Genomic DNA, 15,673 nt, shown 5'->3' with positions numbered 1-15,673 from the left:
CCATGGAAAAAGCAGTTTATATATAAGCATTTCCAAAAGAAGCCAGGAAAATAAAGGGAAAATACTGTAAAAAGAGAAGTAAAGCAGACCTTACTTGAGGCATTTACGAAACTAATATGTTTGAGGCATAGAGTAGAAAGAGAATACTGAAAAAAAATATATGATCAAAACCACCTTCTGTCACAAATTATACCCTGCCCAACAACACCTCATAACTTCCACCATATGGACAAAGAAGCAATACGGTTTCAAAGGAGAAGTAGGGCCACTGATTGGAAAGCTAACAATGACGAAGGGGAGGGAGAACTTCCCCCTTAGCTGGAGTTCTACCAGGAGCAATAAAACAAAGACTTTCGTTAGCAGAATACATGCTGGCTAGCAGATGAGGACTGAATGCCAGTCACTTACAGTATAACTACTCTAGCCAGGGTGGTAATTCATTTCATCTAGAAATGTGTATGTGTTTTGGGTCTTCTCCAAGACAGTCACAAATGCTGGCATCCGGAATGAACTTGAAGCTCAAATCAAAAGCATGTTATGCTGGCTTATCTTTCCATAGCACTGGTAATGCTGCTGTAGACTTAAAAATCAGGACACAGTTGTCTGCAGTCATGGACGTGGGAGGGTAGAAACGCTGAGGAAATTCTTCTGGAGAACACTGGACATTTCCCACAACTGTACCATGTCAGGTGTATTTTGCAGCCTGTGATAGAGAATAGGAACTAATGTTGATCATTTCACATTTATAAATGTTTATAAGAAGGACCTGTGTCTCTGGAGCACCCTTTTTCATACCAGTAGCACAGACATATTTGTGTACTTTATTGTTTTGTCATATATCATTGTATCCCAGCCCTTTACTCTTGGCGTCTCCTTGTCTGCTTTCTCTGCCTTTATGTTTATGAACCGTTATGTTCCTTCATTTCTTAGAAACCCCTAACCAATATAATCCTAAAAAATGTTATTCTGTCTCTCCGATCATCTTAAAGATCTATTTCTAGTGTTACATTTACTGGAAATGATGAGTGATGCTAGCTAAGTAGCAGAAAGGATCAAGGGGTTTATTTATTACATTTTCTTATGACTATTTGCCTCCCTCTCCCACCTGTAATCGCTACAGCTGCATATTACAGCCTCTGTCAGCTAGATAGTATGTTTTTGGTGGCAAAGATTGCTTAGCTGTGTGCTTGCACTGTTCTTAATACAGTCAGGCTCCCGGTTTGATACAGAGCTTCTAGGCCCTACTGTCATCCAAATAATAGAGAGCAATAAGGATATTAATCGTTGCAATCACTCCTGTAATTTTTGTCAACCATGGATAGTGTGGGCAGAGTCTTTAAAGCCAAGTTCTCTGATCTTTTCAGTTTCTCACTTTGTGCAAAGGACCACGGGACACTTGTGATGGTTGTTCCAAGGAAGCATCGCGCTTCTGTGACTACATTCTACCTTGGAGCATTTTGCATGACTTCAGCCACCTAATCACAGTGTATCTGGGTATACACAGGGGTATAATGTTTCATTTCCTGACCCACTCTGTGAAATAATTTAGAAGTAGGTGCTGAGATGTGATAAGAGTTGAATTGCACTGCCTGCATAATAATTTGATTGCATGCCTCAAAAGAATCTGAAGTCCTGTAGGTGTGATCATTTACTTTGGTCTAGAGAGAAGCAGTTGGGCACATAACAGTTTCTGTGTAGTAGAGATCGATAGATACCAAAACGAATAGGCTGCTTACTAAGAAAACAAGCTAGCCTTCAATTTCAGTGGAGACTGGGACAATCTGGCCTAACTCTATGCTTACTTTAAAGCCTTTTAAAGTTACCCATTACATCAGTCACTGGGAAACCTATAAATGAAATTCGGATGGAAAGGCTCGCAAGAGACTTATCAAGCAACTACCTTCTGAGAGCTTAAAGCTCCAGAAAGGAAATAAAAAGGGCAGTGACTGTGGTCAGCCTTGAGTGGGAGAAATGAAACGAGACCAATCTAGTTAATTAAAGGAAGGGGTTATTTGTTGCTCAAATAGGAGGGTATATGTCTGGATTTTTTAAGAATCACTTTAGACAAAACAATCTGTATCTCGTTTTGGTAGTGACTACTTTTATCTTATTCCTTTGTTTGTAAACATAGCTAGCAGCTCCTAGACTATTGAGCCAGGGTTATTTTAATGGTAATTCTTTTCTATACAATGGCCAGTCAGTTGGTCATCTCTAAATACAGTTTTTGGAAGGAACTAATAAACATTGAAAAACAAGTCCAAACTTTGTTAATATACAAAGAGAGAAAGAGAGGTTTTGTTCAGTTTGGTAGAGCTCTGTTTCTGTTACAGAAGAAAATTTTCATTGATTTTGAAAAATAAAGCTTACATGTAAGTTAAAAGAATTGTATTTTGCTTTGCTGTTTCAGTCAGTGAGTAGTTTTAGCTTCCATTCTAATGAATAATGGTTTTGCTCAAAGTTTTCTATCCCTGAAATACCTACAGAGACTATTGTTTGTGAAGTTTTGGATTTGATTAATAACATGGCACTCATGCCTTCCGAGCAAAAAACTAAATAGAAGTTTTCCACCGAAGGAAGTGGCAGAGCCATTTCCCCAAAAGCACAAATTATTCCTATAATACTAATACCAGACCTGTGTACCATAAGTAAGAACTCGAAATTTTTAAAAGAGAAAGATTTATTTTTTTTTTACCAAGTATTTTAGCACATGGTACAGAAGTAGAAATTTCACTGCATGTAGAAATTCACAATTCACTATACAGCAGATACTAAATATTAATAGCTAGAACATAATTCACTTCTCAGTCCAAAGAGGAGGTAGGATGCCAAAATGTGGCTTAGCAGTCACTAAACTTCAGAAAAGGAGAGTTCAATATGAAGAAAAAAGCTAGTAGAATAGGTCTGAATATCAAAAATAAGTGAAATAAAATATTTAGGTGTTTTGTGATACTACTTAAAAATGTAATCATTGCAAGGTACTGAACAAAAGGGGACCCATGAGAGAAAGTCATAAATCAGGGCAGTTGAAGAAATTTTTTTTCCAAGTTAAGGAAAAATTCACGTTTTAAATGCTACTGTAGGGTAGACCACAAAGAATGAGGAATAAATAAGGAAAAAGAAAATTGGAAAGTCTGAGATTAACTAAGGGTAAATATCTAAGGGTATGGAACCAAGCAGTGTTACTGTCTTTCGGTTAATTCACTGCAGGAAGCCTGAGGAAATACTTCACTGGGTTTTGTAGCATCTTGGGGTTTGTCTATAAGTGTATCTCTGTTTTTCACTTCTGGCAGGAAGCACTCTAGTTTGTTCTCATCAAGTAAGGACTTTCCGAAGTCAGCACCTTAATCCTTTTTAAACTGTCAAGAAACATTTCCTCGTCCTTTCATTTCCTAAGCAGCTCCCTTGAGCTGTCCTGCACTCACTGCTTTTTACTGACCTATTGCCTCTCCAGAGGGGGACCACAGTATATGTGTCACTTTGTCCTGATTCTTCTGACTCTGTTAGCCCAGACAGGCCCAGTGAGGAAACAAGTGAGGTGACTGTGCAAGGTTTAAAGTCAGGCTGCTGTGGACCCGGGTAGAACCAGAAGGTTAAAAGTCAAGCAAACAAAAACCAGTAAGTCGTTAGGTCCAGTGTTGTGAGGAAAATGCAGTGGGCTCAACTCAGCTGTTGGCAACAATATGCATTCTGTCATTAAAAACATACACTCTGCAGGAGATACAGGAGTCCAGTGGTCTTGCAGGTATATATATTAAATGCTGTAGTGTGATCAAGGAATTTAAAAATGGCTTTATCAGACAAATTGGTTGAAACAACAGTAATAAATAGAATAAAATGCCAAGACTATAATATCACGGTACAACAGAGTACAGTTAATGCTAATGCTGTAAAGAAAGATTACGTTTCACTAAGCTTTTTTTAGACTGTCAGTACAGTAAAGAAAAAACACGACAATTTTTTAAACTTGCAACAGTCATTTTCCAAATCTCTCTTGAAACCTTACAAACAAAACTAAAAGCATGAATTGCCATTGCAGTTTATCAAGTGGCAAAAGGAATTTCAGAACTCCTGGCTGCTTGGATCCCCTTACACAGTTTGCCTTTCTCTCCATAGTGCCAATGCAATTGCTTGTGTGGATACAAGTTTAAAGCCAATTAAGTAATTCTGAGGTGAGAGACGAGGTTTTACTTTGGATCAAAAACTACCTATCAGACAGGAACCAAATAAAAGTAAATTGCCAGCTTTTATCATAGCTAATGTACTTAAGGGTTTAACATCACATGGTCTACAATACGTCTATTAAATACCAGGAGGAGTCAGTGTTGAGGCAGCAGCTCTTGAGTATAATGTTAGGTGATGTGGTTTAGTTGAATTTCATCAGGGCAAAACCAAACCAAATAACGAGGCAGTACCAATCTGGTTCTTTCACCCAAGTGGATTGTGGAACCCACTGGCCCTAAGAAAGGAGCAACATTATTTTAGGGAACGATTGAGATGCTGAATGAGACCAGATGAGAATTCAGTTAATGCCAATATTTAATTTTCTTGTAATATTTAATGATAGGAGTTTTTAAAAGGTGGGTCGTACGTCATACTTTCAGTTTAAGACGATCTCTTGTATGAGTCAGGCTAAGTCCATCAGGGTGGGAAACTGTTCAATTTTTTCCTCAGGGTGGCATTATGTGCACTTTTCTTAGATAATTTATGGTGATCCCTCAACTGGGTAATCACTATATAATGCAATATGGGAATTCCAGACTCCTGATGTTAGGCTTATATTTCTGTTTGTGTAGGTTTTGTTTTGAGAGATTGCAGTAGGGGTGGATTCCCTAGCTTGTAATGCATTAACCAGAGGGTAATGGCATTTCATGAAAGTTGTGCTCCGTGATATTCAGAAGACGTATGTGTTCTGAATATGACTTTGATACTGTCTCCTCTTTGTGACTCTAGCAAATTCTGATGAAGTGAGGACCTTGTGCTGTCAAAGAGAGACAGGACATTGAGATAAAATGCAGAGGATACTTGAGAGAGAGTTGTAGGTTAAAATGGAGCAAGGCTGCCTTCACTTCTTTTTAATGTTGAGCATGCCAAAACTCACACTGAAAGCCATAATGGAAGGAAGGAAACCATAAAGATTTTAAGAAGGTATTAACATTTAAGTGTTCCAGTAGGGTGAGGTAGCCTGAAGGAGGTAATGATGAAGAGATGGTTGGAAGGAACCAGTCCTAGAAGTTATATCTGAAAAGATACTGCTTCTTGTTGTCTTTGCATTCTTCTTTGCTTGGGTCTTCAATTTAAAAGAGGACTGCAAAGTCCATCTAATTTCTTACTGTTTGCATCATACTGTTTGATTCACTGCTTCCTGTTTGCCAAGTCCAATTCGACAGCTGCCTTTTGCACGAAGAGGCATTAGATGTCTTCTAAATATCTGACCCACTTCTGAATGCTGTGCAATTACAGCAATACAGTTTAACTAAATCGTTTATGGACGACACAAGGAAAATAAAAATAGAACTGTTTATAACAGAATTGCATACATATGCACTGAAGAAGATATAGACCCAGGTTCTTTTACTCCATTATTCATATGAAGTAAGAATTGTACTAATGCAGCACTGCAGTGCATTGCTATGGAAGTAATGCTCTGGTGGCACTGGGCACCAAGACGGATAGCAGATCACCTGCTCTGGTGATCACACCAAGTGCCATGGCCAGAGTTTTCCAAAGAACCTGGAATATGCAGTTAGCTCTAAATATATTTTAAGTAAGGGTTTGCATATTTCCTGGCACCAATGCAAACTGCCAGATTTTCCTGTCATTGCTAGTGGTAAGGAGTTTTGAAGATGTAGGCTGAAAGAGTAACTGGGGGCAATCAGAATCTTAGAATATCCTGCTTGTGACTGAGAAGAAACATCAGAAAATTTTTCATTGTACTTTTCAGAAAATGCATCTGCATGTAGATTGATCACCAATTTGCATTCTTCCCCTCAAAAAAAAAGAAATGAAGAAGCAAGTAAAATACACTTGGTGCTTTCCAAACCTCTGTGGAACCCAGACAGTGAGATAAGAATGTGGTCTTAAAATAATAGACTTGAGCTAGTCTTTACTCCTCTTTCCCTTTTCCCAAAAAAGCTATAGCAGGAGAGTGATACATAAATCCCTGTGTCCATTTTATGGCATGGTGCCTCAAATGATGAATACTGTCACATTTTGATTAAAAAAAAATGGAAGTCCATAAAAAAATAAATTCAGTTTAGTGAATTGAATGTTGCTTCCTTAACATTTTTCATCCTGAACTCATTTAGTAGAGGGAATGGATATTTCATCAGACATGGATTTGACGTTCCATCACATTATACAGTAAACAGTACAAACGATGTTATTTTTTTTAAATGGAGGAGCTGGAAGAGCTAAGACAGTAGCTGCTGTAAGGCACTGGTTATCTCATTTAAACAGATATTAAATGTGGGTGCCAGTGGTGTGATCATCAGCTGCTTCCCACTTTGTGAATAAATTGCTTAGAAGGAGTCTTTTTGCCTACCAGATGTGACCTAGATTTAGATTTCCAAAGGCAAAAAAAAAAAAGTCTATTGTGTAAAAAACAATTGCGGGTAAAATGCATGGTAAATGAGCTTATCTCACTTTTCCAGGTGTTTAAGCTAATATGTTATGGAATTACAGCTTCATTTATGAAAAATAATTGAGGAAAGTGTTCCAACAAATCAAATTTGGTTAAAGGCTTAGGATAGTTATTGTGTTGTGCGTAAGTTTCTAAATGACAGAAAGAAAAGGGAGGCAGAAGAGATAATAAAAATACAGAAATTTGTGGATCTGTGAAGAGGCTCTTATAAACAGGTCAGGCCTGGCTGTGGTATCCCACCTGTGTTGTGGTCTAGGAAAATGTCATGAAATAATATGAAGAATTATATTCCTGTCAATGCATATGAAAACAAGATTTTTTTTCTGGAAAGATCACGCATACATTGGTATCCGTTGGCCCTGGGTAAGATTAATGACATTGGTAGGTTAAATGTATGAGAACTGAAAGAATAACATCCTTATTCTTTTTCTCTCTCCTCCTTCACTGTTACCGATTCCACAGGGGCTGCCACTCGAAAACCAGACCCAGAGCCTGAGAAGCAGACCGACCACACTGTTAAAATTGCTGGAGTCATTGCAGGCATCTTGCTGTTCGTCATTATATTTCTGGGGGTTGTGCTGGTAATGAAGAAAAGGTGAGCAATGAGTAGATGTTTTCTATGTACATGTTCGTATCACAGCATCTCCTACACCGGTTCTCAGTTTGATGTTGGCAAAAGTACCCAGCCACCTTAGTGCCCTTTGTCACAGTTCAGGAAGTACTGCTTCCTCCCACCCCTCCAAGCTTTGTTGAGATTTTATAAAACCACCATATCTGTTTCATCCCACGGCATTCTCTATGAATTAATGTTTGTGGCTTTGTTGTAAAAGAAAAATAACTCAAGGTTAATGATTCTCTCACTTTGTGCATTAGTACTGCATGATGGACTCGAATAATAGAAGAGCATCTCTATCCCAAAAGGGTGTGTCTCCAGTCTATCCAACAGATCAGCTGAAAGTCAGATAGAGTTTCTTTCTTGACTGTAAAAGAAAGCCTTAGTCAGGAGCTAGAGCTAAGGTAATTTGTGCTAAGAATAGGGTCTGTGTTGTTCTGCATAAACTTCATTCCCTGAAAACAAATGAAAATGTTATGATGGTGCTGAATGTTTCCAAATGCTGGTTCAACGCACACACACGTTGAGATTGTTTTGCTTTGAAAATCATTTGAAAACTGCTACAGCATTAGAAATGTAAGGCTTTTAAACCTGGTTGCCTTTTGCAACATTGTAAAAGGAAAAAAAAAAAAAAAGGATAAAAAAAGGATAAAATATCTTGTTGCTAGGGAGGAGGTACAGGTAAGAAAAAACAATCTTTGTGATGATAGAAGCTAAGTCAAGATTGGGGGAAATTTATTAATTTTAGGTTTTATCTGGAGGTACCTGAGATCTGTAGCTGCAGAGGTGGGACTGAGGATGTGTGTGAGCTGTGCAGAGGGCCTGAGTCACTAATTCTCCCTCCATATCTGTCAGTCATCTTACTGTCCCATATCCCCTCTCCTCCTTGCTATTCGCCCTGTATTATTCCCTTCTCTTCCTTTGTGAGCAGTCTTGGCCTGGTTCTGCTCATCCCAGCACTCGGTGATTTAATTGTATGTTAACTAGTTTGGCAGGTCTGAGATAGACCAAACCCCTTAGCTGCCTGAAATTCTTCCAGAATTTGAACGCAGGAGGTGCACAGTGAAGGAGGCAGCTGCCTGGCAGTGCCTCAGGGCAAGCAACAGAAGTAGCTGCTTTTCACTTCCCTTGAAGACTGAAGCAGGGCCACGAGGTTAGAAGGGTGCTACGCAGAGAAAGGTGATCTGTGGTCAGGGCAGAAGGCGAGGTCACAACAAGAGGTAGGAAAAGCAGTCAGAAGTTGCCATATGGAAGAGACTGAGACTTAAGCCCCAGGGTAAGCCTGGCTCGGGCAATGAAATAGAGCCAGTAACCAAATCTCAATAAAGTACGGTGTAACAGAGTTAAAAGCGGTTCTTATTTTTCCATACTTTTTTTTTTCTTCCCACTTCTGATTTCTTGCATCATTCATTTTAACAGTTGAACTCCCAAAGTCCTCCCTGGGGCCAGAGACAGCACTTGGCATGCAGTGAGGGAGGCTTCTCACATTGTCTGGTCAGTCCTTCTTCACAAAATTCCAGACCAGCATTCATCACTCTCTCTCTTCCCCTTCTGAGCCTCTCCTTAAGCATCGGCACCAAAGGTATTCACCCACAAGACACAAATTCCTTTTAATCTTGAAAGGAGAGCGTTGCAAAATGATCCAAACAGTTTCATTCTGAATAGGATGTCAGGCTCTCTGGCTGAATGGATGCTATACTGGCTCTTGCTTTATTCACTAGGGAAAAGCTCTTTGATAATCAAATTGTTAGAGGCAGGAATGCTCAAATCCTGAGTGTTTGGATGTTAATGCAGAAGGATACTTGATTTCTTCTGTCTACCACAGTGCAATAATTATTATTCATAGTAGTTCTGTTGTTAGGAAAAAAAAAAAAAAAGTTCATTATGTGAAGTTCTTTGGGGTTTGGAATAAATCTGCATGTGACAGAGATGAAACTATTGAAAGTCCAAATCTAAGAGCTCTGTTACCAAATATGCACAATTTCATTGTGCACTGCAGAAAGAATGATACCAATAACTTAAATATGTCCCACAATCATGCTGCAGCCTTGAACAAAAACTGTAAAATGAGTTGAGGTGAATATTAAGAAGTAAGAATGGTTCATCTGTGTAACAGGATGTGACTAGGCTTTAATGAGAGTATCAGGAGATAGGAATATTGTGTTCCAGGCCTCTAAAGCAGATGCTGTAGCATAGAAGGTCTTGAATGCAATTACACTCACGACTTAAGCAAAAGATGAACCGATTATTCAATAGATTGTTATTGGTGCATTAATTCACTATGCTGCTGAGAGCCCCTATGGTTTCACCTTGGTTCAGTTACAGTGTATACATTATGCATTTGAAGAAAATGTGTAAATCATCCTGCAAGCTTAGTGTAACTGTAGTGTTTTCACAGTTTTATGATGCTTTAGGTGCTACTTTGTGAAACAATCTTATCAAGGTAGCATATCATTTGACTACTGCACTTCATCATTTTATTTCATTTACTTTATAAGGAATTTTACTGGAGTGAGGAACTGATCAAAAAGTAAAATAGCACCTTGTAACTCAGTGTAACTTTTCCCTAAGAACCACTTTCCTCACTGTGTTGTTACATACAGACTCTTTGGGCTACAATGCTAGGTTTTACCATGTTGAATCTATGTGCTCTGAAACTTGCCATGGTTGCAGTTGACTACAGTAATTTCACATTTGACTTACCCAAGGCATGTCCCAAGGCGTATTCTGTCTGTTACTTCATTCTTTCACTGCACTGAGTCTTTGTAGACTTGATCTCTAGATCTCACCAGTAGATTAAATTTGCTCTGTCTCTGGGGCTCCAAGTGCTTAATAAACTTAATCGCAAAACATTCTTTCCATTGTCAAGAGATTTGGAAAGCAGTGTCCTTGTAATTGATGACCATGTCTTTGTCCAATGTACTCCTTCAACAGCTACCTAAATTGAGCTGGCAACCATTCCTTGCTTGGTCAGTGCCAGGCACCACAGGTTTTCATGGATCAACCTCTTGGGCATTAATTCAAAAGACCAGACCAACACTTGAAGTAGTTTTCAGTGCCACATATATATGCTTTAGATATAGTCACTGTCAAAGCTGTAGGTACAGAAGCTCTACAAACAGCACTAGTCATTAGGCACCATTATTAATTTCACTATATAATGGTCTTCTGGGGTAGTTATATTGTAAATGGGGACACAGAGAGTTTAGGGAGCCTATCTGCTCAGAGTACAGTGTAGAGTCAGTGGCAAGGGTAGAAATAGCACGGTCACTAACACGTTTCCTGTGTGGACAATCACACTTTTGACTAAAATAAACCAGATTTGTGTGCCTGTCACTTGGGTCAGGTTAAGAATGTTAGTGCTTTACTGTTTTTCTCCCTGCTTAGTTGTTCAGTGCTCTTATTCTGTTTTGTTCTATCCTTCCTTTATTCATTCAACCACATTCCTGCATAAAGATCTCATGTAATGTAAACTAACAACCTGCAAGCTATTCCTGATACCCTTATGGTCATGTGAATGAGATTATTCTTCTCTGTGAAGTCAGAGTAAAGCCAGGAGGCTTTGCTCTCCTCAGCTGTGCTCTGAATCTCTCATATAAGAGTTAACACAAAGTCAGTGGAAACCAATACACATGTTTCCAGAATGTTACTTCACAACAACAGGGATTTTGTATCTGATCCTGAATATAAAATCTCAGGCAAGGCCCTTGATCTCCATCAGTCTTTGATATACCTGCATGGGACTTTATAAAAAAATAAAAAATAAAAAAATGCAGCAAGTTCACCTTTTGGTCAACAGAAAGTAGAGCAGTGAAAATGAGAGAACTGTTCCTACAGCCTTTGGAAAACTAATAGCAATTAAATCAGGAGTTCAAAAAATCAAGAGTCTTAGGTTTTTATTCTATTCTCTTTTTTATAGTTTTTCTTTTATATTCAATTTCAGCTAAGGTTAAAAGAAAAATATTCAGAAGTTGAGAAAACAGATGGATTGGTCTGATGTTTGCTTAAAAGAATATGTCTTTGGGGTAGCAGGTTCTTTCTGGGCTACCTGCTTGCTGCTGCAGTGGGAGTGCAGTAAGGAAGTGATTATTAAAATTTGATTACATTGGTTTCTGCTTCAGCTGTAGAATGAAGTTGGTCAGATCATTGCATTTCTCCATATTTTTTTTGTGTGTGTGTGCCTATCTTTAGTTTTTGCTTTCAGCTGTCTCTATGCCTGAACCTTCCAGTAGTTTCTAATGTATGTAATTGTGGCATCTGTTTAATGCAGAGCCCCTGGTTCTTGGCAGTGGATAAGGAATGCTTTTGTACTCAGTGGAGCTGGGCTGGGAATGCATTGGTCCAATTCCCTGGTAGTAAATCAGGCTGTTCAGTTATACACCTTTGCCAACAATTTCAAGTAGTTAGGATGGAAATTGGAGATAATAGGACTGGAGGAAAATTCCAGTTTTCTCCCAGTGCCCTCCTGCTTTCCCCTCTAGGCCAGCTACAAAAGAGAGACAATGAAAGAAATCGCTGTGGTAATTACACAGTTCCAGAAGTTTTCCCATGTAGTGGGACAATCCTCCTGTGGCCAGCTGCATTGCTTTTGATAACATTTTATAGAGGGGCCTTATTCTACAAGAAATATTTATGAAATTTATTTATGTCTTTGGTCCCAAAGGATATAAAAGTGCTTTATATTTTCACTATACACAGAAACAGTTTATTGACATAAAATAACCTCTCTAATGGAAAGTGACTGAAAAGCTATGCATGATTCCTTGTACAGAAGAAAATTTGGCCATGGTTAGCCAAATTATTTGGGTCATACTCTTCTACAGAAAGAGACTTTTCTACACTTTTCATACATATATATATATATATATAGAAGGTCTGTATACTTTATGTAGGAAATAAAATGGAACTTGTCCTTATTTCTTTTTAGTGCTACATTTGTTCAGTTAGGAATGGTGTTTTTTTCATGTGGCCTGAGAACTTGCGAGTCTAAAACTTCCTTACATGTAGCTTTCAAACATAAGTTCTTTTAGCTGTTTAGTTGGGCTTTCTGTTGTTTTTGTTTTTTTCAGTGTCTGGTATTCTTGAGACTCAAAACCCACGACTTTCAATGACTTTCATATAGAAAATCTCACAACTGTAGTGTTCTAAAAATAACTGGAGCTTGAGACTTTTAATTTTCTTCATCTTACACAAATTGTTAATGGGACATTTTCACGCAAATTAAAGCTCCTGGATTTTTAGTAGTTTTCTCACACAGAATTCATCTCTATAATGTATTTGGCAGAATTCTGCATTTAAGTACCAGCAGTGCTTCTCTGATTAATTGTATTTATTGTTGTTTCTCAAATTATTATACGTCTTTTAGAAGTATGAGAACATTTGTACTAATTACATTAAATCTCCGCAATGGCAACATATGGCAAGAAATAGGGTTGGCAGTGTCATGAGATTCTAAATGAGCGAGAGAATGAGTAATTTTGAAAAGAAGGGCAGGGGGGATATAATTATGTCTGAACAAGATATGAAAACAACCCTTTGCTAATAGAGCAGATAGGTTGAACTGCTTTGGTAGGAGCTGATTCTGTACTCCTTACTGAAGACAAGGGAATATGTGCTGGTGGAAGAAGTGTACAACTGTTTCTGCAGCTTTCCCCTTACTCTGTTGTTAGACATCTTTCAAAACTCAGTTCTAACAGGTGTATGTTCTTGCAGATTGCCACGTGATTAAATATTCAATATCTAGCCTCTCGTGTTTGAACAATACTGTTTCATCAGAAAAATGGGGATGAAAACTGGGAAACATCTCTAACGGCATCTTCACACACAGAAGATGAGAGAGAAAGTTTGATGAAAGCCTGGTTTTCAAAGGGTTGCCTGAAGCATGTAGCTAGAGGCAAGTTAACATTAGTTATAGTCCTTTGCAAGGCCTGTTTACATGTTTCCTCTGTAGTCAAAGGGCTGTATGTATATGCTTAAAAATTACAAATGCCTACATGGTTCCTTTCAGTCTTTTATCTTACCAACATGTGAATGCTACTTGACATTATGCGCTGAAATGTTTTAAGATCTCAGGCCTCTTTTTAATTACAGTCAATATATGGAATTCATTTAGGTTGGAACTTAGCCCTTTTGGAGAGTTGCATTCCTACTTGCAGGAGACTCAAAACAGAGGGAGAGATGTAAAGCAGAAACACATAGCTGGAGCGCTGATACTCTGTGTGCTCCTGCAGTCTGAGTCTGGGTCGAGGGTCTGGCTGTGTAAGAGGTGATGCAGGAAAGCCAGGCTGGGTCCAAATTTTCTCAGGATGGTGGTGCTAGGTCTCTAGCTTCTTCTTTGTGACATTCACATAGGCAGAAATAACAGGGATACACGATCAGTTCTTATTTTTAACTCTGCCGCATAAGGAAATACCACCAGAATCATTTTAACCATTAAGGATAGCCGTTCTGCTTGTGTTGTAACATGGGAAGTTTTCACTCAATGTGAAGCAATTGAAAGGCAGTTGTAATAACAATTACGGATAAAGCTGTAGATGGGGAGCACCAGGAAATAATTTTTTCTTCAGAATTTAAATAGTTATTTAAAAAGCTGAAATTTATTTCCTTGTTGTCATTGATTTTTCCCGTGGAAACAAGTTCTAGTGTCAATGTCAACTGATTTCTTTAAGTAAAGGGATATCAACAAATTCTATAGTATTATGACAGGAAAAGAAGCTAAATAACATACACTCTGTAATTCTTTATGGTTAAATTTCTAACATATAGAAATAAATTCCTCGTATTTATTCCTAATCCAGTTAAAATATAAACTGAGCATGTTTTATCTCTTCACTTGGGAGTGCTTGTATATGTATTATATGCAGACATAAATATACATAAAATATCTAACATTACTTAAATAGTGGATGAGCTTTAAAGTGATTTGATTCAACAGTTGGAGACGCATTATGTATTGTATTTAAAGTTTTATAGAGATGGATATGTCATCTGTCTGTTCCAGACATGTTGCATGATATGCCCAGATATGCATTCTTGCTACCTTCCATTTGTGTCATCAGTTCTGGTCTCAGTTTCATCTTGATTTTTCATACATTAATATTTGGCTTTTCTTTCCTTCCATTTCATCTTTTCCACCACTGCCTAATCCTTCCACCATCATGGCAGAAGAAGCTATCACTCCTACACTTATTACCTGTAAGTAACTTCTTTGACATCAGAGACACGCTTTCTGCCATGTTGTTCCATGCACAGTTGGTGAATGCTAATATTGCAAGTTCCTTTATGAAAACCAAACCTTTAAAAATTTTACCAAGATAAAAAGCTAAAAACAGCATGGTCGATAATGTAACGAAATACTTGGTTTTACAGAAGTTTCTATGCCTCATACGGTGCATTAGAGTCCTTTGAATATAGTTACGTAATGAATTTTCTTAATTAAAAAGTAGTAGGTATAAATATCACTACTGCGTCTATGAGAAATTTTCATGCCTAAGTAAAAATTTTTAGAATTTATGTAGTGGTTTCTTTCTTATTTGGCCTGATGAAAATATACCATTGGTTAGAGATGTACAAGCATTTCCATTTATTGCTATGCACTTAATACTACTTTTTCATGAATAATGATCATGCATAAACATCTTGCATTGCCATTAGTGGGGCGGATTTAAAAGGAAAGAGAGCTAAAAAATGAGGGCAAGATGAATAATAACTTACAGTAAGTAAACCATCATTTTGATACAGTCCTGAGTAATACCATTGTATGATTCTTTATTTACCCAAAGTTCTTGCTTCATTCTCGGCTGTCAGCGGGTGATGAATGAGAAGGGTTCTTCTGTGAATTTAGCAAACACCTTTCAGAGGCTATTCACCTTTTCTCACTTTCCAGGTTCATGGAATATATGGTAGTTTTTGGTTTAGCAAAATATTGGAGATCTTGCTTAAATACAAAGAGAGATGCATTTAAGATTGTTTAATCTTGTTGGCTGGCCACCAGTGAAAATCAACTATCTAACAGATATGTGTCTTCTTTAAAGCTCAACTTTAAAATTCGTAGGAAAATTGAGGGTATTTTCATATGGTTACAGAAGATGGGGTGTTACTTGCATGAGACATACTATAGTACTAGTTTTCAGGTACATTTGGTGATTGAATGCTCTTCAAAGGAAAAAATCTCAGTAATGTTTTTATTTAAACATAATACTAAGTTTCCCTTGTTCCTTTTTTAGTAGCTCTTCATACTTTTTAAATAAACATTTTTTCAATAAATATGTTGAAAATCTTCAAACATTCATTTATGGAATTTATGGAAAAATTAGTATATGTTTTCTAAGTTGAAAACTTAGTAAGCAGAACCATACTTCAAATGAACTAAAGCAACTAAAATTTAAACCTCTTAGCTCAAATTTCCTGAGACATGAATA

The 15,673-nt window shown here is 37.7% G+C and overlaps 1 protein-coding gene across 6 annotated transcripts in view; it reads left to right on the top strand.

Moving 5' to 3' along the window:
• Positions 1-15,673, top strand: part of PTPRM (protein tyrosine phosphatase receptor type M) — a 464,463-nt gene that overhangs the window by 298,524 nt on the left and 150,266 nt on the right. For 4 of the 6 annotated variants that reach the window (XM_084281574.1, XM_084281571.1, XM_084281570.1 and 1 more), the window contains 2 exons: positions 7,103-7,235; positions 14,418-14,447. In XM_084281574.1, the coding sequence (XP_084137700.1) occupies positions 7,103-7,235; positions 14,418-14,447 (163 nt within the window). The remainder of the gene's footprint in view (positions 1-7,102; positions 7,236-14,417; positions 14,448-15,673) is intronic. The other 2 variants (XM_084281573.1, XM_084281572.1) reach the window with 1 other exon arrangement.

The sequence above is a fragment of the Netta rufina genome (genome assembly GCF_964035555.1).
Source record: "Netta rufina genome assembly, chromosome: 2".
NCBI classification, from domain to species: Eukaryota; Metazoa; Chordata; class Aves; order Anseriformes; family Anatidae; genus Netta; species Netta rufina.
This window is presented reverse-complemented; position numbering and strand designations above follow the sequence as displayed.